Below are 27,490 nucleotides of genomic sequence, written 5' to 3'. Positions count from 1 at the left end.
GCACATTAGACCATTTGCAACAACTGCTGTGATCACTCACATTGCCAAAGGTTTTATTCTGTCCTTGTGTAGCAAAACCCAAGGAGGAGATGAATTATGGTTGTATGGAAGTATACAGCTCAGGGGCTAAGAGCACATGTCTGGATTAGATAGAACTTCGTTTGAATTCTCTACTTACTGATTGCAGACCATGGACAAATTACTCAACGTCTCTAAGCCTTAGGAAATGATAGTGATAATACTTACCATGTGAAGCAGTGCTTATAAGGCACAATGGGTGGAAGTGGTTATGATACTTTAATTACTAATGTTTATATATGCATTTTAATACAATTAAAATTTGAACCTTTTTTGTTACAGAGTCTGATGACCAAAACTACCGGGTGGAGGCTGTACATGCATTAGTGCACAAATTACCAGAGAAAAACAGAGAGATGCTGGACATCTTAATAAAGCACCTGGTCAAGTAATTCTCTGACTTATATTGTTCACTTAATTACTTGTTCAGCTGTTAAACTTAAGCTGTTCATGTCCTTTTAAAGGATGTGATGGAGCTATAACCTTGCTATTATAATCAGAGTCCATTGAATGTGCTTAAAAAATGATGTGGCAGTTTGTTTTTAAGATACATCTATACGTGTGTGTGTGTACCTGTGTATGTTTACGACATGCAAATAATTATATCCTTGCAACCGTTATACTAATGATGGAAAATTTTCATGCCAACTTAAAAATATATGAAGGGGTATATAGCTCTTTCCCAGTTCTTTTAGATACATTGTAAGCCCAAAGTTTGAAGACCAGTTCTCTATTCTACTAGGGTCACCAGGTTATACCAGGTCAAACTGCCACTTGAATGTTAGCTTCCTTCTCCAGATTCATAGTATCTGTCGGTCTCTGAAGATCTTTCTAACTCCGCTGTTAGTTCATCTATGTATTTAAAAATCTTGATAGATAGATATTGTATTAGTCAAGTTTCTCCAGAGAAACAAAACCGATAGAATATCGTGTGTGTGTATGTATATATATACACACATATATGCATATATGTATGTATGTATATATATATATATATATATATATATATATATATATATATATATATATATATACACATACATACACACACATATGTATAAGAGAGAGATTGATTGATTGCAAGGAATTGGCTAAACAATTGCAGAGGCTGATTTTAAGGCAGGCTGGAGACCCAGAGAAGAGTTGAAGTCGCAGCTTGAATCCAAGGCAGCCTGAGGCACAATTCCTTCTTCCTCAGGGACCTCAGTCTTTTTCTCTTAAGACCTTGAACTGATGTTAAATGAGGCCCACCCATGTTATGGACAGTTGTCTGCTTTACTCAAAGCCTACTGATTTTAAGGTTAATGTCATCTAAAAGTACTTTCACAGAAATATCTAGAATTGTGTTTCACCAAATATCAGGGTACTGCAGCCTAGAAAATTTGACATGTAACTTTAGCCATCACAGATCTATCTTGACTCACACACACACACACACACACACACACACACACACACATTTATTCAAGAAGTTTGTTAGCCATGCTGCTGGAAACAAAAGTCCAAATTCAGGTTTTAAACTTACTTAAAAATTCCCTTATAGCCCCATTTACAAATAGGAACGTTTTTTGTCTTAATGAGTACCACGATTCACAATCAAATGATTAATCCTTCCTTGTTTGCTACAAGTATTAACCCAATGTATCCTAATTTGAGCCATGCACATTTGAAACAGTGATGTACATTAATCAGCCTCATCTTAACTTGCAGACTTTGAGATAATATGAATTTACCCTCCTTGAAATAAGAAGGAAATCCACTAGGAATGACTTCATTTCAAGTTCATTTTTAACTGTTGCCCATATCAGCACCTCTTTTAGCTAATGAATAGGGACTCACTATCCTTGGTCAGAATTACATAGTCTTGAATTATGCTTTTTGAGTTCTGTGACCTCTTCATGAAACTTATCCATACTGTATTTAGTGGGTATTCTCTTGCTGTATTCAAGCTAATTTTTTAGCAAAGCCTTTTAAAATGTACCTTTAAAGTTTCATGAGTGTCACATAAAATGGTTTTGCTTAATTATTCAGAATGTTAGATGAACACAAGTTTCACCTTTAATTATGAATGTGATACAGGAAATAGCAGAGAGAGAGTGTCTAGCCACTGAAGAGTACTTAAAATTCTTCTGCCCAACCTTCACCACCATTCCTGGCTCTTTCTTGAATCTGTAAAAGTTCAGTCTCCACTGTCTGAGCAGCAGCAGTAGAATGTGTGTCCACATCACCAATGACTTACTTAAGTAAACTAATAACACTCTTGGTCCCTGGCCACCTTATTGACTTAAGAAAAGAGAATTTAAAATCAGTGACCTGGATTGGTCACTGGCCTAAAGGACCAATGACTGATTCCAAATCTCCATTAATTAGCTCTGAGACATGGTATAAATCATTGATGTACTTCTGAAAATACTTTGTCTTTAAAACAAGGACATCTGTGGAATCTGCTTTGTACACAAGTTGAGGGAATGAGTTCCAGAACTGGCTGAAATGTGGAATGATAAGGGTCTGTACTGACTGACTAGCTCAGCAGAAGGGAAATTCAATGAAGAGAAAATAGGTGATCAAAATATTTTATCTTCTGAACACCATAGTCATTAACTCTCCTTTTCAAAACAGACCAATTTTTTATGATTTCTAAATTTATTCCCAGTGAGCATAATTCAGTCATATTCTAGGTTACTTATATTACCAGGAACTCTTACATTTTAGAGTACATCGAGAGTACCTAGAGTCAATTTAATTACAGGGAAGAATATTATTTTAAGACCATATTTTATTCAATTTAACTCATTTTATTTAATTCTCTCAACACTGCTCTAAGGATTGTCATTCTTATACTTTGTAGATGAGGGAACTGAAGCCTAGAGAGTGGTGTTAAATAATGGACTGATTGCACCCAGCTTCCAAGTTGGAAGGACCCAAGCTTTAAATACAGACAGGCTCACTGCCTTTACAGATGACTTAGTAGACTCTCTAATACATATTAAGCAATTAATATAATGTTTGGTTGTATAAAAAGGAAACTTGGAATGAAATTCTTATACTAACCAAGAACCTTCTTAGCTAGTGCTGTCTTGGGCACAAGGGGAAATTTCAGTCAGTGGGACAGTCAGCTCTTCCTGTCCTATGCCAAAAGTCGCATGGATAATCCAGAATCCTAGATTCCTCATAAAATTTTACTTTTGTTTCTAGAATGAAGTTAGTGTGCATACTCAATCAGATGTAAACATTATCTTGTGTTCCTTCCTAGAACTTTATATTCTAACAACCTGGCTGGGAGTAAGATAGAAAAGGCAGTGGTTAACCTAGGAGACTGGTTAAATAAATGAGATTTCCTATTAATGTATCCAATTTCCAAATTAAATCAGTTAACTAGTCAAAGTCATTTTTGAGAGTTTACTGGGATTACTTTTCTAAGGTCAGTAGTATCAGAGCCCTTTCATTTTATTTTCATTTTCAGGCCAGCACTGATGCTACCATATCTCCTTGTCTTACTGTTTGCCTAGCCCAGTGCTCAGCACTAGGGAGGCACTTAGGGAAGTTTTGGATGGATGGTGGATGGTGGATGGATAGAAGGGAAGTAGGATGGAAACATGCCCTAACCAGTCATCTTATGTGGGGAGCTCAGGGGTACTCTTGACTTGAAGTCAGGAGACCCAATTTGAAACAAAATCTCTGTTCCTAATTTGCTGTGACCTCAGGTACATCATTTTTACTTGAGGAGCTTCTTTTTGGAAAATCTGTACAATAGAAAATAACTGGCTTCCTGGGAGGATTAAGTGCAATATTATCTATGAAAATGCCTGGCAGTAGGTTCTCAACATATGTTTAGTGAATCCGAATATGATTATAGCCAGTCTACTCCTTTTCTCTACTTTTTTAAAAAAAATTTTTATTGAAGTAGTATAGTTGATTTACAATGTTGTGTTAATTACTGCTGTACAACACAGTTATTCAGTTTTATATATATATATACACACACACACACACACACATTCTTTTTATATATATATTCTTTTCCATTATGGTTTATCACAGGATGTTGTTGTTTATCCATTGTTTATCCATTCTCTATATAAAAGCTTACATCTGCTAACCCCAACCTCCCACTCTGTCCCTCCCCCAACCCCCTCCCCCTTGGCAACCACCAGTCTGTTCTCTATGTCCATGATTCTGTTTCTGTTTCATAGATAGGTTCATTTGTGTCATATTTTAGATTCCACATATAAGTGATATCATATGGTATTTTTCTTTCTCTTTCTGACTTGCTTCACTTAGTATTGTAATTTCTAGTTGCATCCATGTTGCTTCAAATGGCATTGTTTCATTTGTCTTTATGGCTGAGTAGTATTCCATTGTATGTATGTACCACATCTTTATCCATTCATCTGTCAGTGGACATTTAGGTTGTTTCCATGTCTTAGCTATTGTAAATAATGCTGCTGTGAACATAGGGGTGCATGTATCTTTTTGAATTATAGTTTTGTCTGGTTACATGCCCAGGAATGGGATTGCTGGATCATATGGTAATTCTACTTGTAGTTTTCTGAGGAACCTCCATACTGTTTTCCACAGTGGCTATACCAACTTACACTCCCACCCACAGTGTAGGAGGATTCCCTTTTCTCCACACCCTCTCCAGCATTTGTTATCTGCAGACTTTTTAATGATGGCCATTATGACTGGCAACCAGTCTACTCTTAACCATCTGTTCTAAAAGAAGTATAGTACTGTAGGAAATACCAAACAGCTGATAATCTCTCTAGGGTGATTGAACTCAATTTAGGAAATCAAGATTTTTTCCTTCGATAGATTAACCTTTGTAATTATGTTTTACTTTGGCCAGTGTTAACTTTTTACATCTTTTTAGACTATACCCACTAATGCCAGTTGGGAGTAGCTGAACCTGACTATTTGGGAAAGTTAGCCTGTAGTGGCATGTTTATATTTTATGCCATAAGTTTAGTGGATGAGAACATTTAATAATTATTAAACATATAACTTAAAATATTTTGTTCCTCTTATTTGCAGAGTGTCACTACATAGCCAGCAAAATCTCATGACTGTCTCAAACCTTGGTGTCATATTTGGTCCGACTCTAATGAGAGCACAGGAAGAAACTGTGGCTGCCATGATGAATATTAAATTTCAGAATATTGTGGTTGAAATTCTGATAGAGCACTATGAAAAGGTAGACTGAATTTTCATGTAGAAGTATAAAATTTTATCTGGCTTCTAAGAAGAAATTTTGCATTTGTATCATCTATGATCCTCACATTGTGATCTCAGATTCCTATTTGGTGTCAGTCTTGTAAATTTTGTGTAAATTACTTCTTCATGAGGACTTTGATTTTCTTTTTTCTTGTTCAGTTTTTAAGTGCTTCTCAAAATCCTCTAAGTAAATGATTTCCTTTCTTTTGACATTATTTACTTGTCAAGTTTTTCTTCTTTAATATTTATATAATTAGTTTTTTCCTCATACTCAGAAAATAGAATCATTTTCGGTTAAGTCTATTTTAACTTTTTTAAGCTTTTTGGAATTAGACTCTCCTTATACAGCAGAGCTAATATTCTAGATGAAACAAAAGAAAATATTCAGGGAACAGTCTTGAAACCCTCTCTATATCCAATCCCTAAGGAGGCTTTCTCTAAAAGAGTGAGATCTTAGAATAACTATAAAAGTGAGAAATTGGGAGAGCCAAGTTGATTGGATTATTAAGCAAACTCAGCCATTGAAGTTCTAAACATTGTGATCCGTTTATGTCTGATCTAGTCCTTGTGAGAGGATGGCAGCGCCTCTCTCCTTCCCCAGTTCCTTTCTAGTGCCTGTAGAAGGATACCCTTGGTACCTAGCTAAGACTGTAAGCGCTCTTAAAACCCAAGAGTGCATGGCTGCATCCTATAGCTGTGCTCAGACCTCTGCCTGCAGCTTGTCATATTCTTGACAGTTCAGGGCCAGCAGCATGCCAGCACCTTCTCCTGAGAAGCAAGGGGCTGCTCAGCTGGGGAATGGTACAAAATGAGCCTCTTCCCCTCAGGTTATGTTCAGCATGAAGGTGAAAGAGAACATCATAGTAAAACGAATCAGTGTGTCTTGACATAGACATTTGTTAATATTTGACGCATTTCTTAAAATTATTGGAAAATCTGAATTTCACTATTGGGGAACGGGGAAGAATAAAAAAGAAAACCCAGAGGAAGCATTACTCAGTGTAAATGGAAAAGTTATAAATGCTCTAGGATATTTATTTTTTGTATCAAGCATCTCTTGCCATGCAATTGATGAACTAACGTATAGTTCTAAGATTATTTAATAGCTCTCAAAGCCAATTTTATGACGAAAATGTCAATTTCACCTTTTTATTGACCTCAGTCCATTTTTCTTCTACGTAGATTTTTCATACTGCCCCAGACCCAAGCATCCCTCTTCCTCAGCCTCAGTCTCGATCTGGATCCCGAAGGACACGTGCAATTTGCCTCTCCACAGGCTCCCGGAAGCCCAGAGGGAGGTATACCCCATGCTTGGCAGAACCCGATAGTAAGTGTACTGGCCTCAAGGAGATGCCTTCTTCATTAATTTGGCTTTATCACACCTTATTAGTACTTAGGTAGAAATAGAAGATATTCTTACTGGTGCTGTCGTCCCAACACCTGCCCCCCCACCCACCACATTACGTAGTCTCTGTCAGTATAGTTGGAAGGTACCTTGGACAAGCAAATTCATTCCTGATACAAAGGGAAAAAATAGTTTGTGCAATGCCCTTTTTCTCTGTAATGGTGATTAAATACATCGGGTGCTACTTCGTAGCAGGTTTTGTCCTGTTGTCAAAGTCATAGAGAAGAAAGCAAGAGAAAGCCTGGCTGAGGCAGTCATTTTCTTTCTTCCTTTCACATTATGTTCTTAAAGCGTCATCTCTTGGGTATCAAAGGGTCTGAAACAGAGAGAAAAGAAATAAAAAGAGAATCTACACCACACATTGTTGCTAACTTACTATTCTGAGCCAAGCCCCACCATAAGGTGGGTGGCAGCTTGAGCCCAAAGCATGTGTTAAACTGTGGCCATTTTCATTTTATTTTTGACTCCCAACCCTCTCCCCACACTCCCAGTTTTCCCCACAATCAGTGTTAAATTTTTAATTTAGATCTACTATTTGAATACTTTATTACAGCTTCTCTGATTTTTTTTCTTATACCATACTTGTAGAAACATTAAAAAATACAGCCAGTTAAAATAGCCAGTTTTCTTATGTTGCTACATTCTTAGCAGAAAAAGGAGAAAAATCCTTTCTTTAAAAATTTTGAGGAGCTTATAACTTGCAGCTGACTGTTAATGGTGCCTTTGAATGAAGGAGGACTCAGATACCATTGTAACTCAGAATCACCTAAGATCAGAAAAGTAAAAGAAGGCAGACATATGTCTCAGCATTTCCCCCTTCCATTGATTTCTTTAATATCATCAAGAAATCTTATTTCTCATACTTGTGAGTCCTGTTTCAGAAGCAAATTTTGTCTGAATTCAAGTCAGCCCACTAATGCTTCAAGAAATAACATTATTTCATCCGGGAAGGGCACATATAAAAGCTCCCTTGAATAGTATTTAAAAAAAGCCTTCACCAAGTTCAAATGCATATTTTAAAGCATTTCTCCAGAACTGAGGAACAGTCCTCCATAGCACGTGAAGGCCTATCACTTCAGTGGGGTCAGGTGGCCACGGAGCACATGAGAGCTGGAGAACAGAAGGGTTTGGGGGTGCCAGTTTCAACAGAGAGCTGCTGTTCTTTTCTCTCCCACCCCTGCCCCTGCTCAGGCGACTCCTATAGCAGCAGCCCGGACAGCACACCAATGGGGAGCATTGAGTCACTTTCCTCTCACTCCTCTGAACAAAACAGCACGACAAAGTCCGCTTCCTGCCCTCCCAGGGAGAAATCTGGAGGGATTCCTTGGATTGCATCCCCATCACCTTCCAATGGACAGAAAAGTCTTGGTCTCTGGACAACTAGTCCTGAGTCAAGTTCTAGAGAAGATGCAACCAAAACAGATGCAGAATCAGATTGCCAGAGTGTCACTTCGGTCGCTAGCCCAGGGGATGTGTCCCCACCCATAGACCTGGCCAAGAAAGGGCCTTATGGGCTTTCAGGACTGAAAAGAGCCTCAGCTTCCTCTCTCAGATCCATCTCTGCAACGGAAGGTAAGCCAGCATAGAGCCTGTGCAGGATGTCACTGTTCCTGTGTCACCTGCTGGATTGTTCAGCATGGTTAAGGAGGGAAAAATTAATAGTGAAGGGACAGACAATGCTTAACTGCTTTGTTCCTGAGCTAGGATTTTTAAAACTCCTGTATGCTGTGATATTTTTTCTGGATCTTTCCATCTCTATGAGGTGATGTCTTTGTAATTATGGTAGACTGTGATCTCCCAGAGTGATGGGCTGCTGTGCTCAAAGAACATTCTGTCCCTTCTCATTTGGGCTCAGAGAAAAATGCCTCCTTTTGTTATGTGCATGGACTGTGTTACAGCTCTTATTTTGTCTAATAGCACCTTGCCTGTTTTCTTGGGCTTTCTCTTTAGGAAACAAGAGCTACAGTGGATCCATTCAAAGCTTAACTTCCATAGGTTCCAAAGAGACGCCCAAAGCCCCGCCAAACCCAGATCTGCCTCCCAAAATGTGCAGGAAGTTAAGGCTAGACGCTGCCTCCAGCAATGGTTACCAGCGACCCGGCTCCGTGTAAGTGAGAGAGCCTTTGTTTGCTATTTGCTGTGCTTCCCAGGGGTATACAGGGGCTGAGTGTGTGCAAAAGAACTCTTAGGGTTCCCACAGCCAAATGCTTATCTGTGGAGTGGGTGCCATCAACTTCTGCAGGACCCTGTCCTCTTTTACAAGTGATGTGAAAGTTAGTACGCTTAGGATATACATATAAAATCTCATGGGGAGACTCTTCAGGCACTTTCCTTAGAAGCAGAGCTATGGCTTAATTTAAAGACATGAAAACAGATGTATAATACAGTGGTTTGGGGTTTTGAAATTAGACGCCTTTCTGTGAAAGCTAAACATCCACCACTCAGCTGTGGGGACCGCCCATATCCTTGACCCTCCCTCTCTTTGTTAGAAATATAGCTGCTTTCTGCCTGGTGAGGGTTGGTTTTCTCTCCTCTCCATTGTATATCTCCCCACCTGCGTACTCACTGATTTAAACTCCGAGAGAACAGGGAACATGAAAGGCAAGAGGGAGTGCTTCTAATTGAAAGAAATGACCCAGAGGTGTAAAGGCCGAGAGGGTAGGGTGTATAGATGAGAACAGAAAGGGGGCAAAGAGGAGAAAATGAGAAACTGGAAAAGCAAGTAAGAGAATCCGAAGAGGAAAGTTTTTCTCCCTTTCATTTTATTTTCCTGACTTTTGCTGAGCTTTTCCAAATGCTGTATGAGCTATTACTGAGCATCTTTGCATATTGTTATTTCTTTTAAGGTCCACAATGTCCTTCTGCAGTAGGTAGTATAAATCTTGTTTTAGAGATAATTAGAGCTAATACTGGAAAGTTAAGGTCCACACACACTCAGCCAGTAAGTGGCAGAGCTGGGATTGTAACCCAGGGTTCTCCAACTTGAGTCTGTGCTATTTCTCTTATGCCATGCCCATTTTTAATGTGGTGGTATTCCTGACATTTTAATTATTCATTGCAAGTCCAGTAAGGCATTCTACTAAGCCTGTTTCCATAGGAACAGCATCTTAAATTTATTAGTACATCCCTTTCTTTGACAAGAACCTTTTGTTTCAGAGTGAGTTTCACATATGTTATCTCTCATGTTCAGAAATCCAGCTACCATGATATAGGCAGATATATTTGTAACTCTGTCTGCTCTAGTTCTGGTGTGTATAGTTCTAGCCCTTAAGAGAAATTAAATTTTAAGCCAAATATGTCAAGGAAGATGGGAGAATATAAACTCTCTCCTTTGTGGGGGAAAGAGAAGAGCTTCTATTTTGTGATTTTTACTGATAAAGTAGAAATTAAAATGTAGAGACCGTATGTTCTGTATTAGGTGTAAAATGATCCTTCAGATTATCAAATGGCTCATCTCTGGGGAAAAAAAGTTTGTCATTTAAAGAAATAAGATAGTTTTTAAATATCTAGTTTAAAATATCATTCAAAGAATTTTATATTCTCTTCTAGTAAATATAGGAATTTTCTAATTATCTAGGGTACCTTAGTTTTAGTTCTTCTTACTCTCTACCCAATAGTCTCACTTTTCAAATAGATGCCTTTCCGTCATCATGATTTGAAACAAATTTATTTATTGGTCATATTTTCAGAGTTCTCTCTTTTCACTTTATAGGAACTGTGTTCAAATATTTTAAAAATACGTGAAACAATTTTAGAATTAGTTTTGTCTTAGCTATCAGAACACAAAACAGTTCTTCTTTTGTCTTGTTGATGTGACTCCTCCCTTGTGGCTCCACAGGAGTCAGTGAAAAAGTGTTCCTTTTTTTCTGCTCCCAGCGTTTTCTCAGGTACAAAAAATGCAGGCAGTAAGATCCCCAGAGGAAGTAGCTATAGGTTTATTACTGTCTGCTACTCGGTGAGCTAGAGACTAGATCTAAAAATTTCTTCTACATTAAAGCTTAAAACAATTAAAATTCAGGTCAAATTTTGGGGACAAATGTTAACTAATTTTTCTGTTTGGGTTAACTGATAACCCTGAATTTCGCTTTGAGCTGCATGATTTTCTAATGAATTTTAATGAAACTTGTATTTTTAAATTATTTTTCAGTGTGGCAGCAAAGGCCCAACTGTTTGAAAACGTTGGTTCACTTAAGTCAGTTTCTTCTGGGCGGTAAGTTCTCAAAACTCTTCAAGTAAAAAACATAAAATACTGGTGACATTGTTGCCCTGTGTTGACATGGCAGGTCATCTTTGACAGCTCTGCCCCTCAGGTCTGCAGATGGTCAAATCCACCTCTGCTGTCTTCACAGGGAAGTGGTCATGACCATATACAGCATTTAGCATGTCAAAATGTTACAGCAGTGCCTTGTTTGCTAAAACCTTCATAAAGGAAGGGGTCTAAACAAAGAGGTTTTCTGAAAGACACAAGTTGCCGTAACCCTTTGCATACCAAAGACTCCTTTGATAACAGTTAGTTTGTGGAAATTTTTCAAATGTATTTTTGACTTGTAAAAGTTAATAGAACTTTTTTTCTGGAAGAAGCTTCATGAACATGCATTAAAGACTGCTTATTCTTAATGGCCACTATGGTGCTGTAGAGCTGATTGCCCCAGGGGGCTCTGGTGTTTGAGTGCAGTAATTCATTCAGGGTTTCCAGATTTTACCTTCCGCTCCATTGTTAGAAGGACAAGAATTGTTATATCTTGCTGCTCTTCATGTGCTTGCTTCTAAGGTACCTGCTTCCTCTTCTCTCGGTCCAAATTGATTCTTCTCATCTGCAGTGGACTTTGGGTTTTAATTTTGAATATGTCTAAACTAATGGAATTTCTTAGTATTTTGCTATTTGTGATTTTTTTCTTTTTTTTTTTTTCTACCATCAGCAACTAGTACAGGTTGGAAATATTCAGTGAATGCTTGTTGAAAGAGGATATAAATGAGAACACTTGAAGGACAAACCTTGATTTTTTTTTTTTTTTTTTTTTTGGATGTACTGACCAAAAAAAATCAAGGTTTGTCCTTCAAGTGTTCTCATTTATATTCTTGACCATATAAACGTATGTGAACTTTCTCAGCAAACATTTTTTAAGCACCTACACAATATTGGGCTTTGTCCTAGTTACTAGGGATAACAGTAACCTTCACACTCTTTTTTTCCAAAGCTTCGTGAGGGTGCTCCTATGTTAGTGTTTTTAACTCCACAGAGTAGAGCCGCTTTGGTATCTCACTAGGACGATGGTCAATGCCTTGCATTTATATAGCAAATCCCAGAGTACTTGCATGTACCTTACCTCTGTCTGTAGCATCTTCACCTTCTTCCTTTTTATCAAGGCATGGTGAAAACTAAGCACTGTGCATGTCAGAGCAAACATGATCTCTCTGAGACTGTCACTACTGTTAGGCCTTAGTGTAAGGGATTTAACCTTGCTACTTCTGTCTTGCTAAATGATTGAATTGCTCCACTAGATGGAGCCCTTTTATTAGGAAGCTCTAAACAATCTTAAGAACTCAAGTACTGGAATCAGAGATAATCTTTTAAGAGCTTTAAGACAGCAAGATATTAATGAAGTAAATCAGTATATGACAGTAAATTAATTACTCTGTTATACAATAAGCTTACTCAGATGTTCAACAATCAATCTATGCATTTGCAATATGCTTTTACATTCCAAATACTCCAAATCCACTTCTAATAGTTGTCGGCATAAACTTAGAGCTCACTCAATGATACACTGAAGTTTAAGTATTCTCTGTCAGTCAGTGTGCAGCACTTGTGGACAGTGTCATAACTTTTCACCTGCCCTTTTATTTTGCTTAACTTTGTCTGCCTTTATCAGTTTAGGTAAAACAGTTACCTGTTGCGGTCTTCAAGGGGTGATCTTATATGGGAGTATCCCCATACAGACTGTGTTTGCCCAGTGCCTTTGGTGAAAGAGCTGGATTTGATGTAGATGCAGGTCACATCTTTTCTCAGGGTGTGCAGACAGCTGTCACCTTGGTAGGGGGTGTGGCTGGTGCTGGAGGGACTAGAGCCTGCACAGGACGTGAGGCATGGCTTTGCCTCTGCTTAGCGACTGTCACTGTCCTACCGGGGACAGGGTCTGATCCCACGTTGCTGGAGCAGCAGCCCTGAAGGTATGGCCTGAACTGGCTCTGTTCCCTTTAAGTGTGTGTTTTTCCCTCTCCCTGCACCAGGACCCTTGCACCAGAGGGGGAAGTGCTAAAGCAGGTGGGGCCCATGTAGGCTCTCAGCTCACATCAGCTGCAGACAGAGGTCCGATGCACTGCCTGTGCAGGTGCCCATGGCTCTGCTCAGACACAGCCTCTGGTGCAAGTCACCTTCATCCCTCACAGCCAATCACTGCCCTGACCTCTTCTGCCCCTACCATGTCATAGAACTGTTCCGCAAGGCAGGCAGGACGCGCACAGACTCTCTGTGTGTATGGGGGGCCACCACACACACACAGAGTGTGGAATGGCCACCGTCAGAGATCTGGGTTGCTTCTGATGCACTGCTTGAGTAAGTGCCACCAATGGCTGCCGCTGCCCCACCCAGGCTCCGCCCTGGCACCAGGTCACCTCTGCATCCCACAGTCAGGTCTTCTCCCTAGTCCTTGCTGTCCCAGGTCCAGTGCTGCACTGTGATGTGGAGTCTGTGGGGCTGGAGCATTGGCTGGGCTTGAGCTGGGGTGCATGTGGTGAGGCAGCTGCCAGAAACCCAGCAGCCACTAGGATCAACCTCTCTCCACCCTGCCAGGGGAAAAGCCAGTGTGCATGTGCTCTTCCCAAGAGGAATCCAGGCTTCCCACAGCCCTCCTGTTGGTACCACTGGTCCTCACCAGCCAAGGGCACTTTTCTCCCCCACATAGGCCCTCAGGACTGGGGCACCCAACCTGGGGCTTGTATCGCTCCCTTCCCAGGATAGCTCTCTGCCTGTCTAATCTCTCTTTTCCTCTGAGTTCCCTCCCAGGGGTACAGATCCTGACCCAAATGCTTCTCTTCCCTTCCTACTCAATTCCATGTGTATCTTTCTTGGTTGTACAGGAGTCCTCCTGCCAGTTTCCAATTTGTTTTCAGTGAGAATTGTTCCACATGTAGATGTATTTTGGATGCGTTCATGGGTGGAGGTGAGGTCCATGTTCTCTTACTCTGCCATCTTGGTCTGAATTCTTGGAAATCCATTTTCTTTATCTATGAAATGAAGGTCACAATTCTGTTTCTGACAAATGTTGTCGGTGTACAAAGTGATGTATTTGAAGTACATGGTAAATTCTCCATAGACGGTCTCTACAATAATAACTAATATTGTTATAATTATTATTATTGAAAATGCTTGCTTAAGATCATCAAGCCTCTAATTAATATGTGTTTGGTATTTGAACATTAACTCTTAACAGTCATTTGAAATCCTTTTGTACCATTAAATACAACTAAACAACAGAAGTTGAGGGTATTTCCCTTACTAACCTCCTGCAATGCCTATTTTGCTTTCCTTCTAGGGAACTTAGGATACTCTTGAATTGGACCTCGAAGAATGGTAGAACTGGTAGTGGGTGGTAGAGAGACTAGCCACATTTGGGAAAGAGACCAGTTGGGAGATTTTAGTGGATAGTCTTGAGCAACAGAAAAATAACACCTCTGGATTCACTGCAGGCTCTGAGAGTCATTGAGCAAAGAGGTGATCTAATCAGTGATGCACTTGATCAGATCATTCAAGTGGCTTTTTCAAGGAGGTTGTTGAAGGGAAGAGAACCATTTAAGGTGGAAGTGGTGATATTTTAAAGACCTTAATTAGGGCATTAACAAAAGCATGAAAAACTAAGGAGAATTTTATGGCTAGAACTAGGATTGAGCCACTGCTTTGATACTGGGAATGGGAAGGTTCCAAGTCTTTGAGACTGATTGTCAGAAAGAGTGATTGATAACTTAGCTCCTGCGCTTAGTTTATGAGCGTATGGAGAGGGGCAAGGAACATTTTGGCCCCTGTGTTTGAGGAGCCTGAGGACCATTGAGAGGCAGTTAGAAACGTGCAGCTGGAACCAGGAGAGAGCATGAAGTTTGATGCCAGAAACTTCTGCACAGCAATTATACTGTATAGATGAAGGTGTGCTTACCCAGTAATGGGGCTTACTGAGGGAAATGGTAAAGTGGCTGGGCATTGCTCTTTGAGGAATGGTTTCATTTAAGGGTCAGGCAAAGAAGAAGGTGGAGGAATCATCACGAGGAGAAAGCAAGGTCAGTGTGGTAGAAGCTACCAAAAAGTCAAGGAGCTCATGAGAGGAGGGCACTGGTTTTAACCTCTAAGACATCGCTGGAAATCTTTAAGAAATCAGGTTCAGTGGAGTGGGAGGGGCCCCTCTGCAAGGGAACTTAACCTGCCAGACTTGTTAAAATGAATATTCCTGAATTTGCCACAGACTCGGTAAACCATAGTATCTGAGACTGAGGCTCGGAGAAAATGTATTTTTGCCAACTTCCCCAAGTGATTCTTAGGTACAAAAAAAAGTTTGAGAACCACTGGAATAGAGAAGAATGTCATAGTACTTAGCATGACCCTAAGCAGACATTGGTTATTTTATACTTGTTTCTCTTAACCTGTAAAATGCTTTCAAGAGCCAGATGTCACTAGGCTCTGCCTCACGATTACAAAGGCCTGTGGAAAACAGTACCCTTAAAGCTTTCAGCTCTGTCTCAATGATTTATACCTGGGCAGTGGGGAAATCCACTTTAAAGTAATATAATTTAGGCAAGCTGTACCAATATTTTCTGAAGGTTGAGTTGAGAATTAGAATTAATTAAGAATTGAGTGCCTGGCCCATTATAAACAATCAAATTTTCTATTATTATAATTTAAAACCAATATTTTGTTTATAATTACAAAGCACCAAAGCAAAGCTCAGCAAAGTCTTCTCGTTTAGTGAATTTGAGTTTTTAAAAGGCTGTAAGTCATTGGTTCAGAGCACACTGACACGCATAAGACATACATAAGATAAAGCACTGTGACACACATAAGAAAGACAAAGGAAGCCATAGTAATTAAAAATAACTTTTTTTTCTTTTTTTAGGGAATATAAAGAATACTGATAAACTAAAAAAGTGAATAAAAGTCACCTCTCATTTTGTCACCTAAAGATAACCACATATTGTTGCACAGCCATCTAATCTTACCTGTTGATAGTGGTTCTCAAACAACTTATACAACTAAAAACATTGTTGAGGACCTCCAAGGAGCTTTTGTTTATATGGGTTATATCTATTAATATTTATTGTATTAGAAATTTAAACAGAAAATTTTAAAATGTTTATGAATTTATTTAACAAAAATAAGCTCATAACTAATGGGTGACAATAGCAAGATGCAGGTGTGATTATTCACTCTTATTAACAGTCAACAATTATTAATAGTAGAAGTGATTTTTCAGTGACATTATCTTGAGACTTTACAAATGATATTTAAGTGGATTCTCCAGATATGCACTAGATCATCAATCAGGAGATGTAGATTTTAGCCTGACTCTGCCATAATGTTCATTTCTCTTGGCCTTCATTTCTACATAAAGAGGATGGACCAAGGAAATATGTAGGTTTCCTTTCAAAATCCAAACTCATTATATGACTCAAGTCCCCTGGATGATCACAAGTCCCCCAGCATATGCTGGGGTCACCCTTTTCTGTACAACCGAATCAGACAGTTTATGTGCCTACCCCCAAGTCATAACAGGGTCTCACCTTCCCATCTCTTCCCTCTTCCAAAGGCCATATTTCTAATGTGTTTAAGACAACAGGAGTTGTTTCTTATCTTCCCCTAAGCTGGGCCACACAGAAACCCCCTCCTCTGCTGTTGCCGTACACCTGCCATGCTGCAGTCAGCTTCTATCCCTTAATGATGGTCACTGCCAGGACCTCAGGAACTGGCATGATTTTACATTTCTGCAGATCTCCTTAATATCTGTCATAATAGGAAATAAATGGATTCTCATACACATTCCATTAGCTGTCAAGAGTAGTGCCTCTCAGGGTCCCACCTACCCCTCCTTCCAGATTTCCCTTGACCACACTTTGAGAACTGCTCCTCTGTGATAAACACAGAAAAGGACCCATGAAGGTGGTGTTCGTGGTATTGTTCCCACCATGGTGCCCAAGAAAGTACATGCTCAACAGAATTGTTGGGCAAATAGATAAAATACACATTTTAACCTAAAAAGACTTTTTTATTCAGTTTTTTACTCCATTTTTAATGGAGTTGCAATATTCTTATCTTTGACACAAGCAACTTTAACTCTACAAGCTCCTGTAAGAGATTTTTAGCATTGAGAAATCCAATACTCAGACATCCAAGCCAGAAACAGCCCATATTTGTTGGCAAAAACCTAAGAAAAGAGTAATATAACTAATTTTAAGAAATCTCCAACCAGTGACTAAGAAGCAAATGTGCGTTTATTGCATTACCTATAAGTGTTTATTGCGAATTGTCATAGGCAGTTTGGAGGTCTTGCCAATGACTAATTTTTCTGTAAAATTTTTGCCTTGCATGCTGACACTGTTTCATGTCATGTTTTCTTCTATAGCATTATTCATAGTAGCTACCTAATAATTCATTGGATTTGGTGTATTTTGTTTATTAAATCGTCTACTGATGAATAATTAGATTGTGATGATTTGTTTGTTTTTAGTTTTTCTGTATGTTAACTGCTTTGGCACCTTTTAGACTATATCTTCCTACTCCCCTCAGAAGGGCATTCCTACCCACTTCAGAAGTGAAATTCTCAGCATACAAAAAATGTGTGTGAGAGACAGTGAGTGTGTATGTGTGTTTAACATTGTTAAGTGGCCCTTCAGAAAACATTATATCAATTTTGATTTGGTGAATTTTTTATTTTGCTTATCATTGAGTATTGAGAATTTTGCACACTGACCCTATCAAACCTTTAAGTCTACTCGTGAGCATTAGACAGTGTTTAGAATTAGGAATAGGGCTTGTGAACAGATCATATTCCAAATGATAAGAGAAGAAATGGCTTTCAGGACAGCAGGCATCATTACCTTACTTTCCAATGCGAAAGGAAGCAGGATTCTCAAAATCCTTTTCAAAGGATATTAGAATCTTGTGAACAGAGACTCAATAGGTGACAGTGTTATTTTCACATCTTCTTCAATACACCAAGGCAGTAAAAGAAGAAGCATTAGCACCTGGAGAGAAAACTTCACTGACACAGAATTCTACATTAAATCATCAAAGCTCTCTGCTTAGTTAACACCTGTAGATACAGAGCTCAGCAGAAGAAAATTATACCTGTCTAGTCACATGCACAGGTAATTGAAAAGTCATGACAGATATTATTTTGTGCTGTATATTTTGACACATTTAACAGTATCCATTTATTTAGTGATGTAATTATTCTGTATGTGTTCCCTCACCATCCAATCCCATAAAAAACTATAAGGAGAACACTCATGTCTGAAATATTAATATAAATAATTTGGTTGCATTTTAAAGTATATGAAATATTATGTCATTGCAAGGATTATTATATCTTAGTCATTTCTATAACTCTGGAATTTGTTTCCTTATGCATGCCTTAATTTATCTTAATGATTCAAAGTAATAAGACAGTGATTATTGGTGGAAATCACTGCTGCTAGAAAATTTGACTTTTTAAAAAATCTTTACATGTTTTTAGAGAAGAGGCTCTGCAACCCTCAATTATATCAGATATCAGATCACATTATATCAGATCGAATTAGATCAAGTTACACCAAATTAGATCAAATGTCTATACTTGACTAGAAGATTTATAGGAAAAACTAGTATCATTTCTATATAAGATCACCATAGTCTGATTCTCAGAAGTCTGCATAACTTGTTAGCATCCTCTCCCCGCACCCCTAACCCACGTCAACCAACACACCCATGTGCACACGTTCACATGCACATGTGAGCACATGGCTGTTCTTTAGTGTAAAATCTTGTCCTTCTCTGGGTGCCTCCACTTCATCAATTTTTCCTTAGACCATGTTTCATTGGGAAGTAGTGTTGTGTGCCTACCACAGACTCTCCTAGCAAAGTTTCTGAAAGTACAGCCTGAGACTCACCTCATATGAAATAGACTCTGGGGGCAGGGCCATGGTTTTCCTCTGTAAGCTTTCCCATCTTCAGGTAGCCACTTGGGAACCCTAGTTTAAGTGACCTAGCCTCATTCGGGAAGTTTAGAGATAAGACCCAGGGTCTAGCTCCAATAGGGAAATGTAATCATAATGTAACACTGTTACTTTGAGGGCCTCAGATGGCAAATACTGCTGATGCTTCTTTGCAGATGAAGTATTGATTGGGACCTCAGGGAGGAAAGACAAGATGCCTTGAATCTTTAAGAGGACTTATCATGTAGAAAGAGTCCAGAGCACCTTCCCTTTTTTTTTTAACTCATTAATTCAGCAAATATTTACTGAGTTACTATTAAGCATCAGGCATTGTTCACAGAGGTTACATTCTAACTGGGGGAGAAGACAAGAAATATCAACAGTGGCACCAGAATACCATGCAGACTTTAAACTGGAGAATATGAGAGTTGCCTGGGCAGCTATTTTACAGTGTGTGGTCAGGGAAGACCTGGCCTTCAGCGAAACTCAAGAAATTTAAGATAAACTAGAGGGCCATAGCCGAGTGAAGATCAAGAAAATATCTCAGAGCGAGGCCCAGCCAGCCCTGAGGTGGGGGTGGGTTTGGCGTGTTTTGGGAGGGGAAAGAGGGCCGGTGTGACCGACGTATAGTAGGTGAGTAGAGGCAGGTACAAAAGATGTAGGAAATTCTGGCAGGTTCCACATTGTATATGGTATGGAGACCAGAGGTGGGAACCAGTTCAGGGTTGTTTTCAGGGAAATCATGTGATCATCATGTGATCATCAAAACCTTTCAAACTACCCTCTGGCTGCTCTGAATAGAACTGATTGCAAGGGGACAGAAGAGGAAGCCCAGAGGATTTAGGAAGTTAGGAAGCCGTTCAGTGAGCTATGCCAGAAATGATCTTGGCTTGGACTCTGGTTGTGGTAGAGGTGGTGAGAAGTAGGTGGAGTCAGGTCATTGGATGTTGCAGAGTAAAGGCGACTTCATTGGTGACTTGATTAGCCTCCTCAGATGATGGCTTTTTTAGTGTTGGCTCAGATGGTTTGAAACAGCTCTCATATAAAACTCTGAAATTCTGGCTTCCCTTAAAAAAACAGAGTTTCTGGCTACTTGGAACCTGAACTCCCATATGAGAACAGATGTCAGAGCTGAGCGCTGTTTTCCCTTTTTAAGACATGGGTATACTCTGATTTACAAAGACATGTCCCCACGTCTCCCTGACAGTGAGGCTGTTGTTGGTTGCCATTTATCATCAACTTATCCTATTGTTTTTCTTATTTCATGCCCACTTAGTTTATTTACCATACCCTATAGACCTTTTAATTTTTGGATCTCACCTCTTATAGTCTGAAATTAAAGTGGCAAATAAATAAATAGGGCTTTAAGGTACCTAAGAACCTCTATAGAGCTGAAAAATAGCCTATTTAGCAGAATACTAACAAATAATAGTGTTCTTTAAAACCAGCTTATTTTGTTTGTTGTAAGTCAGGTGATTACCCTTGGGGGCATTGCCTGGAAGCACAAGAAAGGCTTTGGGTTGTGCTGTCAGTGTTCTCTGGTTGCACAAATGTGTTCACTTTGTGAAATGCACTTATGCACACTTACATGTGCACATTATGTATATCATGCTTCACATATAACTAAAACCAGTATCTTTTTTTTTTTTTTTCTTTGGTATGTGGGCCTCTCACTGTTGTGGCCTCTCCCGTTGCGGAGCACAGGCTCCGGACGCACAGGCCCAGCAGCCATGGCTTACAGGCCCAGCCGCTCCGCGGCATGTGGGATCCTCCTGGACCGGGGCACGAACCCGTGTCCCCTGCATCGGCAGGCGGACTCTCAACCACTGCGCCACCAGGGAAACCCCAGTATCTTTTTTTAAGAATAGTTTTAAGTATAAATATACTTGAGCATTGTGGTTTTCACAAATTGTCTTTTGCTCTTTCAGCCAAGCCAAAGCCATGTACTCCTGTAAAGCAGAGCACAGCCATGAGCTTTCCTTCCCACAGGGAGCGATATTTTCTAATGGTAAGTACACCCATTCCCTTTGCTTAAGTTTATCATCATGGGGAGGAGGAAGAAGGAGTGGTGTAGCGATAAGAGTCTAAAGTAGAAGCCAGGAAACTCAGAATCATGTCCAACCTCTCATACCTGTACAAGTGAACGCATCAAATCCCTCTAGACCCCAGTTTCCTCCCCTGTGTCAGAGAGAGAGTGATTGATTTTATAAATGCAAAAGGCATTCCCAGCTTTACAGGTGCTGTGACACTGTTTTGACAGCTTGAGTATATATGCATACAATCTGATGTGGATTTTTACCCATTTGTGTATAGAATTATTTGAAGCTAATGTTGACTGAGTGATATTTCTTTATGTATTTTAATTTTTGCCAGTGTACCCATCAGTGGAACCAGGATGGTTGAAGGCAACATATGAAGGCAAAACAGGACTCGTCCCAGAAAATTATGTTGTCTTCCTCTAATACTTTTTAGTGGATGGCAGTATCTTCATGGTATCCATGGTAACAAATAATAAGTGCTATGATTTTATCTGACACAGATATGGGGATCAGCCTGCTAAAATGAAAACAGTCAATTTCTACCAAGTTTTACACCAGCAGACTATGTGGCTCCCTATTAATGGAAAGGGGGAAAATGTTTAAATTGTTTGCCATTCTTTTTAATTTTGGCTAGTTTCATATTTTAAAATAGCTTATCCTCCCCTCCCCACCCCACCTTTTTTTTGGAAAAGTAACTCTCCACAATGTCTCTTTCATAATAATTATAGAATCTCAAATATTGTGTTAAGTACTATATCCCAGAAATTTGGAAACCAGAAATCTGCTATAAGACTTTTGAAAGCTGCCCTTTACTGTCTGGTGTTCTCTGAGAAACGTTGAAATCATTACTAAAAAATGTAATTTAAATTGTTCATTTATTATTTTTTCTTAAAAATATACTGCTTTTATATATGATTGTTTTGCTGGTCCTAAACATTTCAAGGAAATAAGGAGTTTTTCTTAACATAGGTTTATTTTTATTTGTTTACCAAGTAGATGATAATATTCAAAAGCAGTAATGAGTAATGTGTATGATGTCTGTAAATGAAACCAAATTAGGTCGTACACTGATTCCACTGTAAACATTCTATCCAGCATTCCAGATGCCTTCTCTGGGCTTAGAGCAGGATTCAGCAAACCATTTCTGTAAGGGCCTGATAATAAATATTTTGGGCTTAACAGGTCATGTGGTCTGCATCACACTACTCCACTCTGCCATTGTAGCAGAAAGCAGCCATAGACAACATGTAAATGGCTGTGGCTGTGTACCATACTGCTTTCTTTCAGGACACTGAAATTTGAAAATCATGATTATCACGTGTCATGAAATATTAAGCTTCTTTGACTTTTAAAATTCCATTTAAAAATATAAATGTTTTTAGCTGATGGGCCATACACGAACAGGTGACAGGCCAAATTTGACTCATGGGTCATTGTTTGCTGACCCCTGGTTTAGAGGATGTGTAAAACTATCTTTATAACTTTGAGATTTTATGAAATTTTATTCCATTAACATATAAATACTGATGAATCATATGCACATATCCTCTTCTGGTAGCATTATAGGGGTATCACAAATGTATAATTACAGTAATAGGAAAACAATGTAAAAGTGCAGTACACAGGCATACAACTTAAATTCTACTTGTAACTCTGTAAAGTGTCAAAGTATTTTATTGATATCTAATTTTGGCTTTTGAGAAATTGTCCTACAAATGATAAAGATGCTGTTTTAAGACAGTGGTAGAGACACTATGCCTTCTAAAGTCTATGCTTAGTTGAAACATAATCTAAACATAAAGGTACAAGATTCTTAAATTATTTTGAACCAGAGATTGAAATTGTTTCATCATCTCTAGCAGGAATAAAGTCATACATAATTTTCTGTTATGCCTTTCAATTTACAGCCTTTATTAGGAATTTCACTGAATTTATAGGGCATAGAAATAGGTGTTTACTATCCATTTATATTTACCATCAACATCTGATCATTCATCAATCATTATTTCTATTTTAATAATCCTCATATTATTTCTATACATATCTGCATATGGCAAAGAGCCTTTCTTCTCAAGATTCCAAAAAGCTGGTTCCCTGCCATCTACTGCCACAGCACTAGCCCCCTTGGCCACAGTATTTTACTTCTTACTTCAGAGTTCTTCACTGTACAGACACTCAGGTATTGACTGTAGACAGTTCTTTGTACGTGATATTATGATCTGTAATCTCAATCTCTTCTACTTTAAATTAATGTTTCTAGAGTCAATAGGTTAAATTATACACACACACATATACAACTATGCCTTGGAGCATGTATGCTTTTAAAATTAAAAATGGAATAATGGATTAGGATTTAAAGGTAAAGAGAATAACAGTAGGCAGAATCACAACCAGAAAGAAATATCAGTGCATTGAAATAAAGGAATAAAAAATATTTAATGTTGTAAAAAGTAGTAATATAATGAAAATATCTGATACATTTGTCTCCTTTTTTTTTTACCTGCTAGTGTTGATTTTTTACACTATAATTTTGTATTGCTAGAACTTCTTGGTCTCTGGATCCTTGGTGGTCCTTAGTAATAGTAATTGTATTGCTGACACCCTGACTACCCTCTGCTGGAACAGAGGTAATCTCTCTAGTAGACCAGTCCCTTAGTCTAAAACACCCTCAGTTAAAGCACCCTTGCAAGCATCTGGCATCCTACTAAATTAGAGCCTCTTAAGGCAAATTGATTTTCTTTCAAAGACCAACTTGACTCCAAAAAGTGATTCAGAGTCCTACTTCACTTGCTGCTGCATAGAGAAATCTCAACCTTCATTTTATTTTAACACAGGCCAGAGTGTTCCTGCCTCTGAGTTGTCTGTGAGCTAATTCCACAGATGCTCAGTGAGGAATTAAAGCATTTGCTGTTAAAGACATGGGCATGAGGCCCCTCTCCTTTCTATTTGTGAGGCATATATTGTGGCAGTACTTGATACGGTCCCTGTTTTGAAACAAACTACAAAAATGTTCAAATTGTGCTTTTGTTTGAAGTTTTAATCTTACAGATTTGTGAGGATAGTCTTTTTTCTTCATATTGATTGTGTGTGGAAGCAAGTCATGGCCATATGCTAGGGATAGACTGAAGCTGCTTTTCACTAGAAATGTTTCCAACAGAAAAAGTATTTATGAGCATTGGGAAAATCAGGATATGTGTTCTAAATCACATGGAATATTAATTACACAAGAAGGTAATGCCAGTCACTAGAAGAGGATCACATTTGAAATTATAACAGCGTTTCAATAATGAAACCTTAGCTTTTCAGAGACATAGTAAAGATATGTTAGAACTGCCATATGCACACCTTTGAAACACACAACGTGGGTGCCCTAATACTGCTGACAGTATAATCAGTATGAGAGTGAGATTGATGAGTCCAAGTCAATCATCTCATCTGTTATGTGAAAAAATCCTCGAGTACAAAACTTTTACGTATATTACAGGTGATTTTGTTGTGCTGTAATGCTGTCAACTTATAGGAACTAGTCAGTTAACTGAAGGCTTTTTCTGTTGTGTGTAAATGTCTGAGCAGTGAAATAATCTTTGTATTCCTCTAAAGTCTGTGAAGTATGAGAAAGTGCCGTTTCTCCTTGTTACATGAAAGTGGTTTTACCAGTTGTGTTGGCTCTCTGTGCCTTGCACTGTGAATGGGCATAATCAGGCTTCCCAACAGTGGCTTTTTCAAGAAGGGTGGAGATTTTTTTTTAAATGCACCTTACAATCCCAAACTATCCAGGTTCTCAAATAGCAAAAGTAGGAAAAGAGACATAATGATTTGGAGTTTATTCCTATTCTGTGATAATTGATTTTACATATTGTGGCGTGCCTCCTAAAAATCCACCATGATGTAAGGAAAGTAAATCTGGCCCTGCAGTCCTGTGGAGACAGCACCTGCCGACCTCTTCACTCTCAGCCTCATCTTCAGGTCTGTCCGTGTCCGATGTGCAGAGGATATCATTCACATGGATGCTGATTTAGAAGAGTCCCTCAGAGCCTTTCTTCAAACAACTTCAATTTTTAGTATGCCCCCCAATTATGTATTTGGGATGCCTTAATTATTTAGAACCCCATCTTGATTTGTACTCTATTGACTGAAGTTAGAGGAGGTGGACCAATTTAGGAAGAGATTTTATTCTTTGGTTTTACAATACATTTGTAATTTACAGCTGTTACTATGTCCTAAGATCAGGGAATTGGACCCCAAAGTCATATCTCCTGGTAAAGAAAAAAGGCAGAGACATGATTATTGTCTAGAAGTTATTTTCCTCTTTAGTAAAAGTTTCCCACTTAGGGTAGAAATTGCTATTTACTTTTCCCTCCTACCTTGTTTGGTTACCTTACAAACTCAAAACACTTTTTCCAGGTGAATAGTCTATTGAATAAACTTCTGAATAGTCTGTATCCTACCTGTCTCCCGTTGATCCACAGACTTAATTCAGGTATTTCTCAACGGGTCTCACATCTCCTAACCATATTCACTGTATCCGTTTTTTGTCACCAGTATCTCTGTGCCTCAAATCTATGTGGTAGTGACCTCAGACAAATTCACACTTAGGAATGACATGGTCTTTTAGAGGATCAGATCAACAAATAGGATTTTTCACTTTTTTTCAGGCAGTTGCATTCACTGTTTTAAATAACAGATGTCAAATAAGTTGATAGCACTCACAGCAAGCCACAGACAGAAAACTGATGCGCATATTCTAGACCAAAGTTTAGAAGCTATTTCATGACTTAGAGAACCCAACAGGTTATACTGTTTCCTTGGCACTCATGGGAGAGATGCCAGGTTCAGAGGTTGAACATTCCTTTCTTGGTGCCATAGGGAGAAAATGGAGTCTGTGTGCTTGCTGAGGAGTCTCAAAAGGCAGGGCCATTTACGGTTATCACAAACATAAATATCCTCCATCATCCACGATGGTCATGTTCAGGGCCACGTGAGGACCTTCAGTGTTGGGGAGAGTGCCTACCCCACCTTAATTAGATGATCACTTTCTCCCCTTTTACCATCTCTTGGCAGTGTTTCCCATGGTCTTTACCCTTCCAGAGCGCAACCTGGACTTGAATCCATTGCCTCTTAGATTAAAACTGTGCATTGTTTTTTATATGGCGGTTAGAGATTTTATATCTGCCTTTGTATCTTCGGTCATGATGTATGCTTAAAAGCTGAGATATCACATATTGAGGGCTGCAATTTCAAGAGTCTTTTTGAACTCTGAGCTGAAGCCTTTACAAATAAATAAGGAGTGTGGCAGGGAAGACGACTGTTCTTTTTTGTTTTGTTTTGTTTTGTTTTTTAATTTGAATCCTATTTATATACTGTTAAATTTGAGGTACTATAGTTTATATAAAAGCTAAATATTTAGATGACATATTTCAGTATTAGGAATTTGTCTGCAGCCATTAACATAACAAATTAAATAATAAATATGATGAAAATGATTGTCAGTAAATTATCATATTGAATTTTTTGTTTATTTTGTAGTGTCTTGTATTTATCTGCACTTCATGTATATATATGCACGCATACATATACAAACATGTAAATAACTTCATGTTATTCCATATCTAAATTGCCACAGTATCTTTAATGTATGTTTACACTGTATTTTAAATTACTTTAAAAATAAACTATGTAAGCACATTTTAATTTAGTCCTTGTACTTGAAGACCCAGTGTGTTGGAGGGCAGCTATCTTGGATTCATATAGAAAAAAACCCAAAGTTTCAGGTATTGTGAATGGTCATTTTGGGTGTGGCTGAATGGAAAAAAATCATAGCAGAACTGATAACTTTTAGATCCTGATAGTTGGACCTTTTCCCGAGAAATTGGCATTATGAAAGATCAAGAAAATGTTAATAATGCAGATGCCTACAGGAAGGAGAATCAAACAGATCATAAACAAATTATCAAAAAAACAGGTATACAGGCTTACCTGAAAATAAGTCTGTGGAAGTTTACAAATGTGCCATGGAAGAAGCATCAACATACAAATAATCCCCTTAGATTTTTATTAGTTTTATGACCCTTTTGGTCACTGTTTGACTTCTAGCTAAAATTTTGCTTTTCTTCATCAAAAAAAAGGGAATCGTGTATTTATTTTGCGCTGCTAAATGGATTAGAGTGTAACAAATCCTTGCAAAAACTAAGCCTGACAGCTTAGTAACAGGACCATTGGGCATACAACCTGATTTGTTCAAATGGATTGTAACTTTCTTCAATATCAAGAGGAGAAGCAATAAATTCACGACAAAGACCTGTTGAGCTAAAAAGGTATTAATGTGAATAAATTCCAATATGATTAAGCAGGAAGGAACTGTTAGGATAGGTAATAGAGATCATTGTGGATCAGCTACTGTTTGAGAGTATTGGGTTAGAAGGAACTGACCTAGATGGAATCTCTTATAAATGATATTTTAGAAATAATGAAAACAAGCCATCTCCTTCCTAACAGGCAAAGCTGGAATGATTTGAGCAAACAAAATAAGTCATGTAGTATTGGATAATCGGATTATAATCCAAAGTATAAAATATCCATG

At 38.5% G+C, this 27,490-nt stretch overlaps 1 protein-coding gene across 1 annotated transcript in view; it reads left to right on the top strand.

The window, feature by feature from the left end:
• Positions 1–21,821, top strand: part of ARHGAP42 (Rho GTPase activating protein 42) — a 281,197-nt gene extending 259,376 nt beyond the window's left edge. Inside the window, exons 17-24 of the mRNA XM_065881548.1 lie at positions 361–466; positions 5,113–5,272; positions 6,475–6,619; positions 7,889–8,269; positions 8,648–8,804; positions 10,845–10,907; positions 20,800–20,879; positions 21,245–21,821. Coding sequence (XP_065737620.1) covers positions 361–466; positions 5,113–5,272; positions 6,475–6,619; positions 7,889–8,269; positions 8,648–8,804; positions 10,845–10,907; positions 20,800–20,879; positions 21,245–21,333 — 1,181 coding nt within the window. The 3' untranslated portion in view covers positions 21,334–21,821. The remainder of the gene's footprint in view (positions 1–360; positions 467–5,112; positions 5,273–6,474; positions 6,620–7,888; positions 8,270–8,647; positions 8,805–10,844; positions 10,908–20,799; positions 20,880–21,244) is intronic.
• Positions 21,822–27,490: the final 5,669 nt, after the last annotated feature.

Source organism: Phocoena phocoena, chromosome 8, assembly GCF_963924675.1.
Source record: "Phocoena phocoena chromosome 8, mPhoPho1.1, whole genome shotgun sequence".
Classification (NCBI taxonomy): domain Eukaryota; kingdom Metazoa; phylum Chordata; class Mammalia; order Artiodactyla; family Phocoenidae; genus Phocoena; species Phocoena phocoena.
This window is presented reverse-complemented; position numbering and strand designations above follow the sequence as displayed.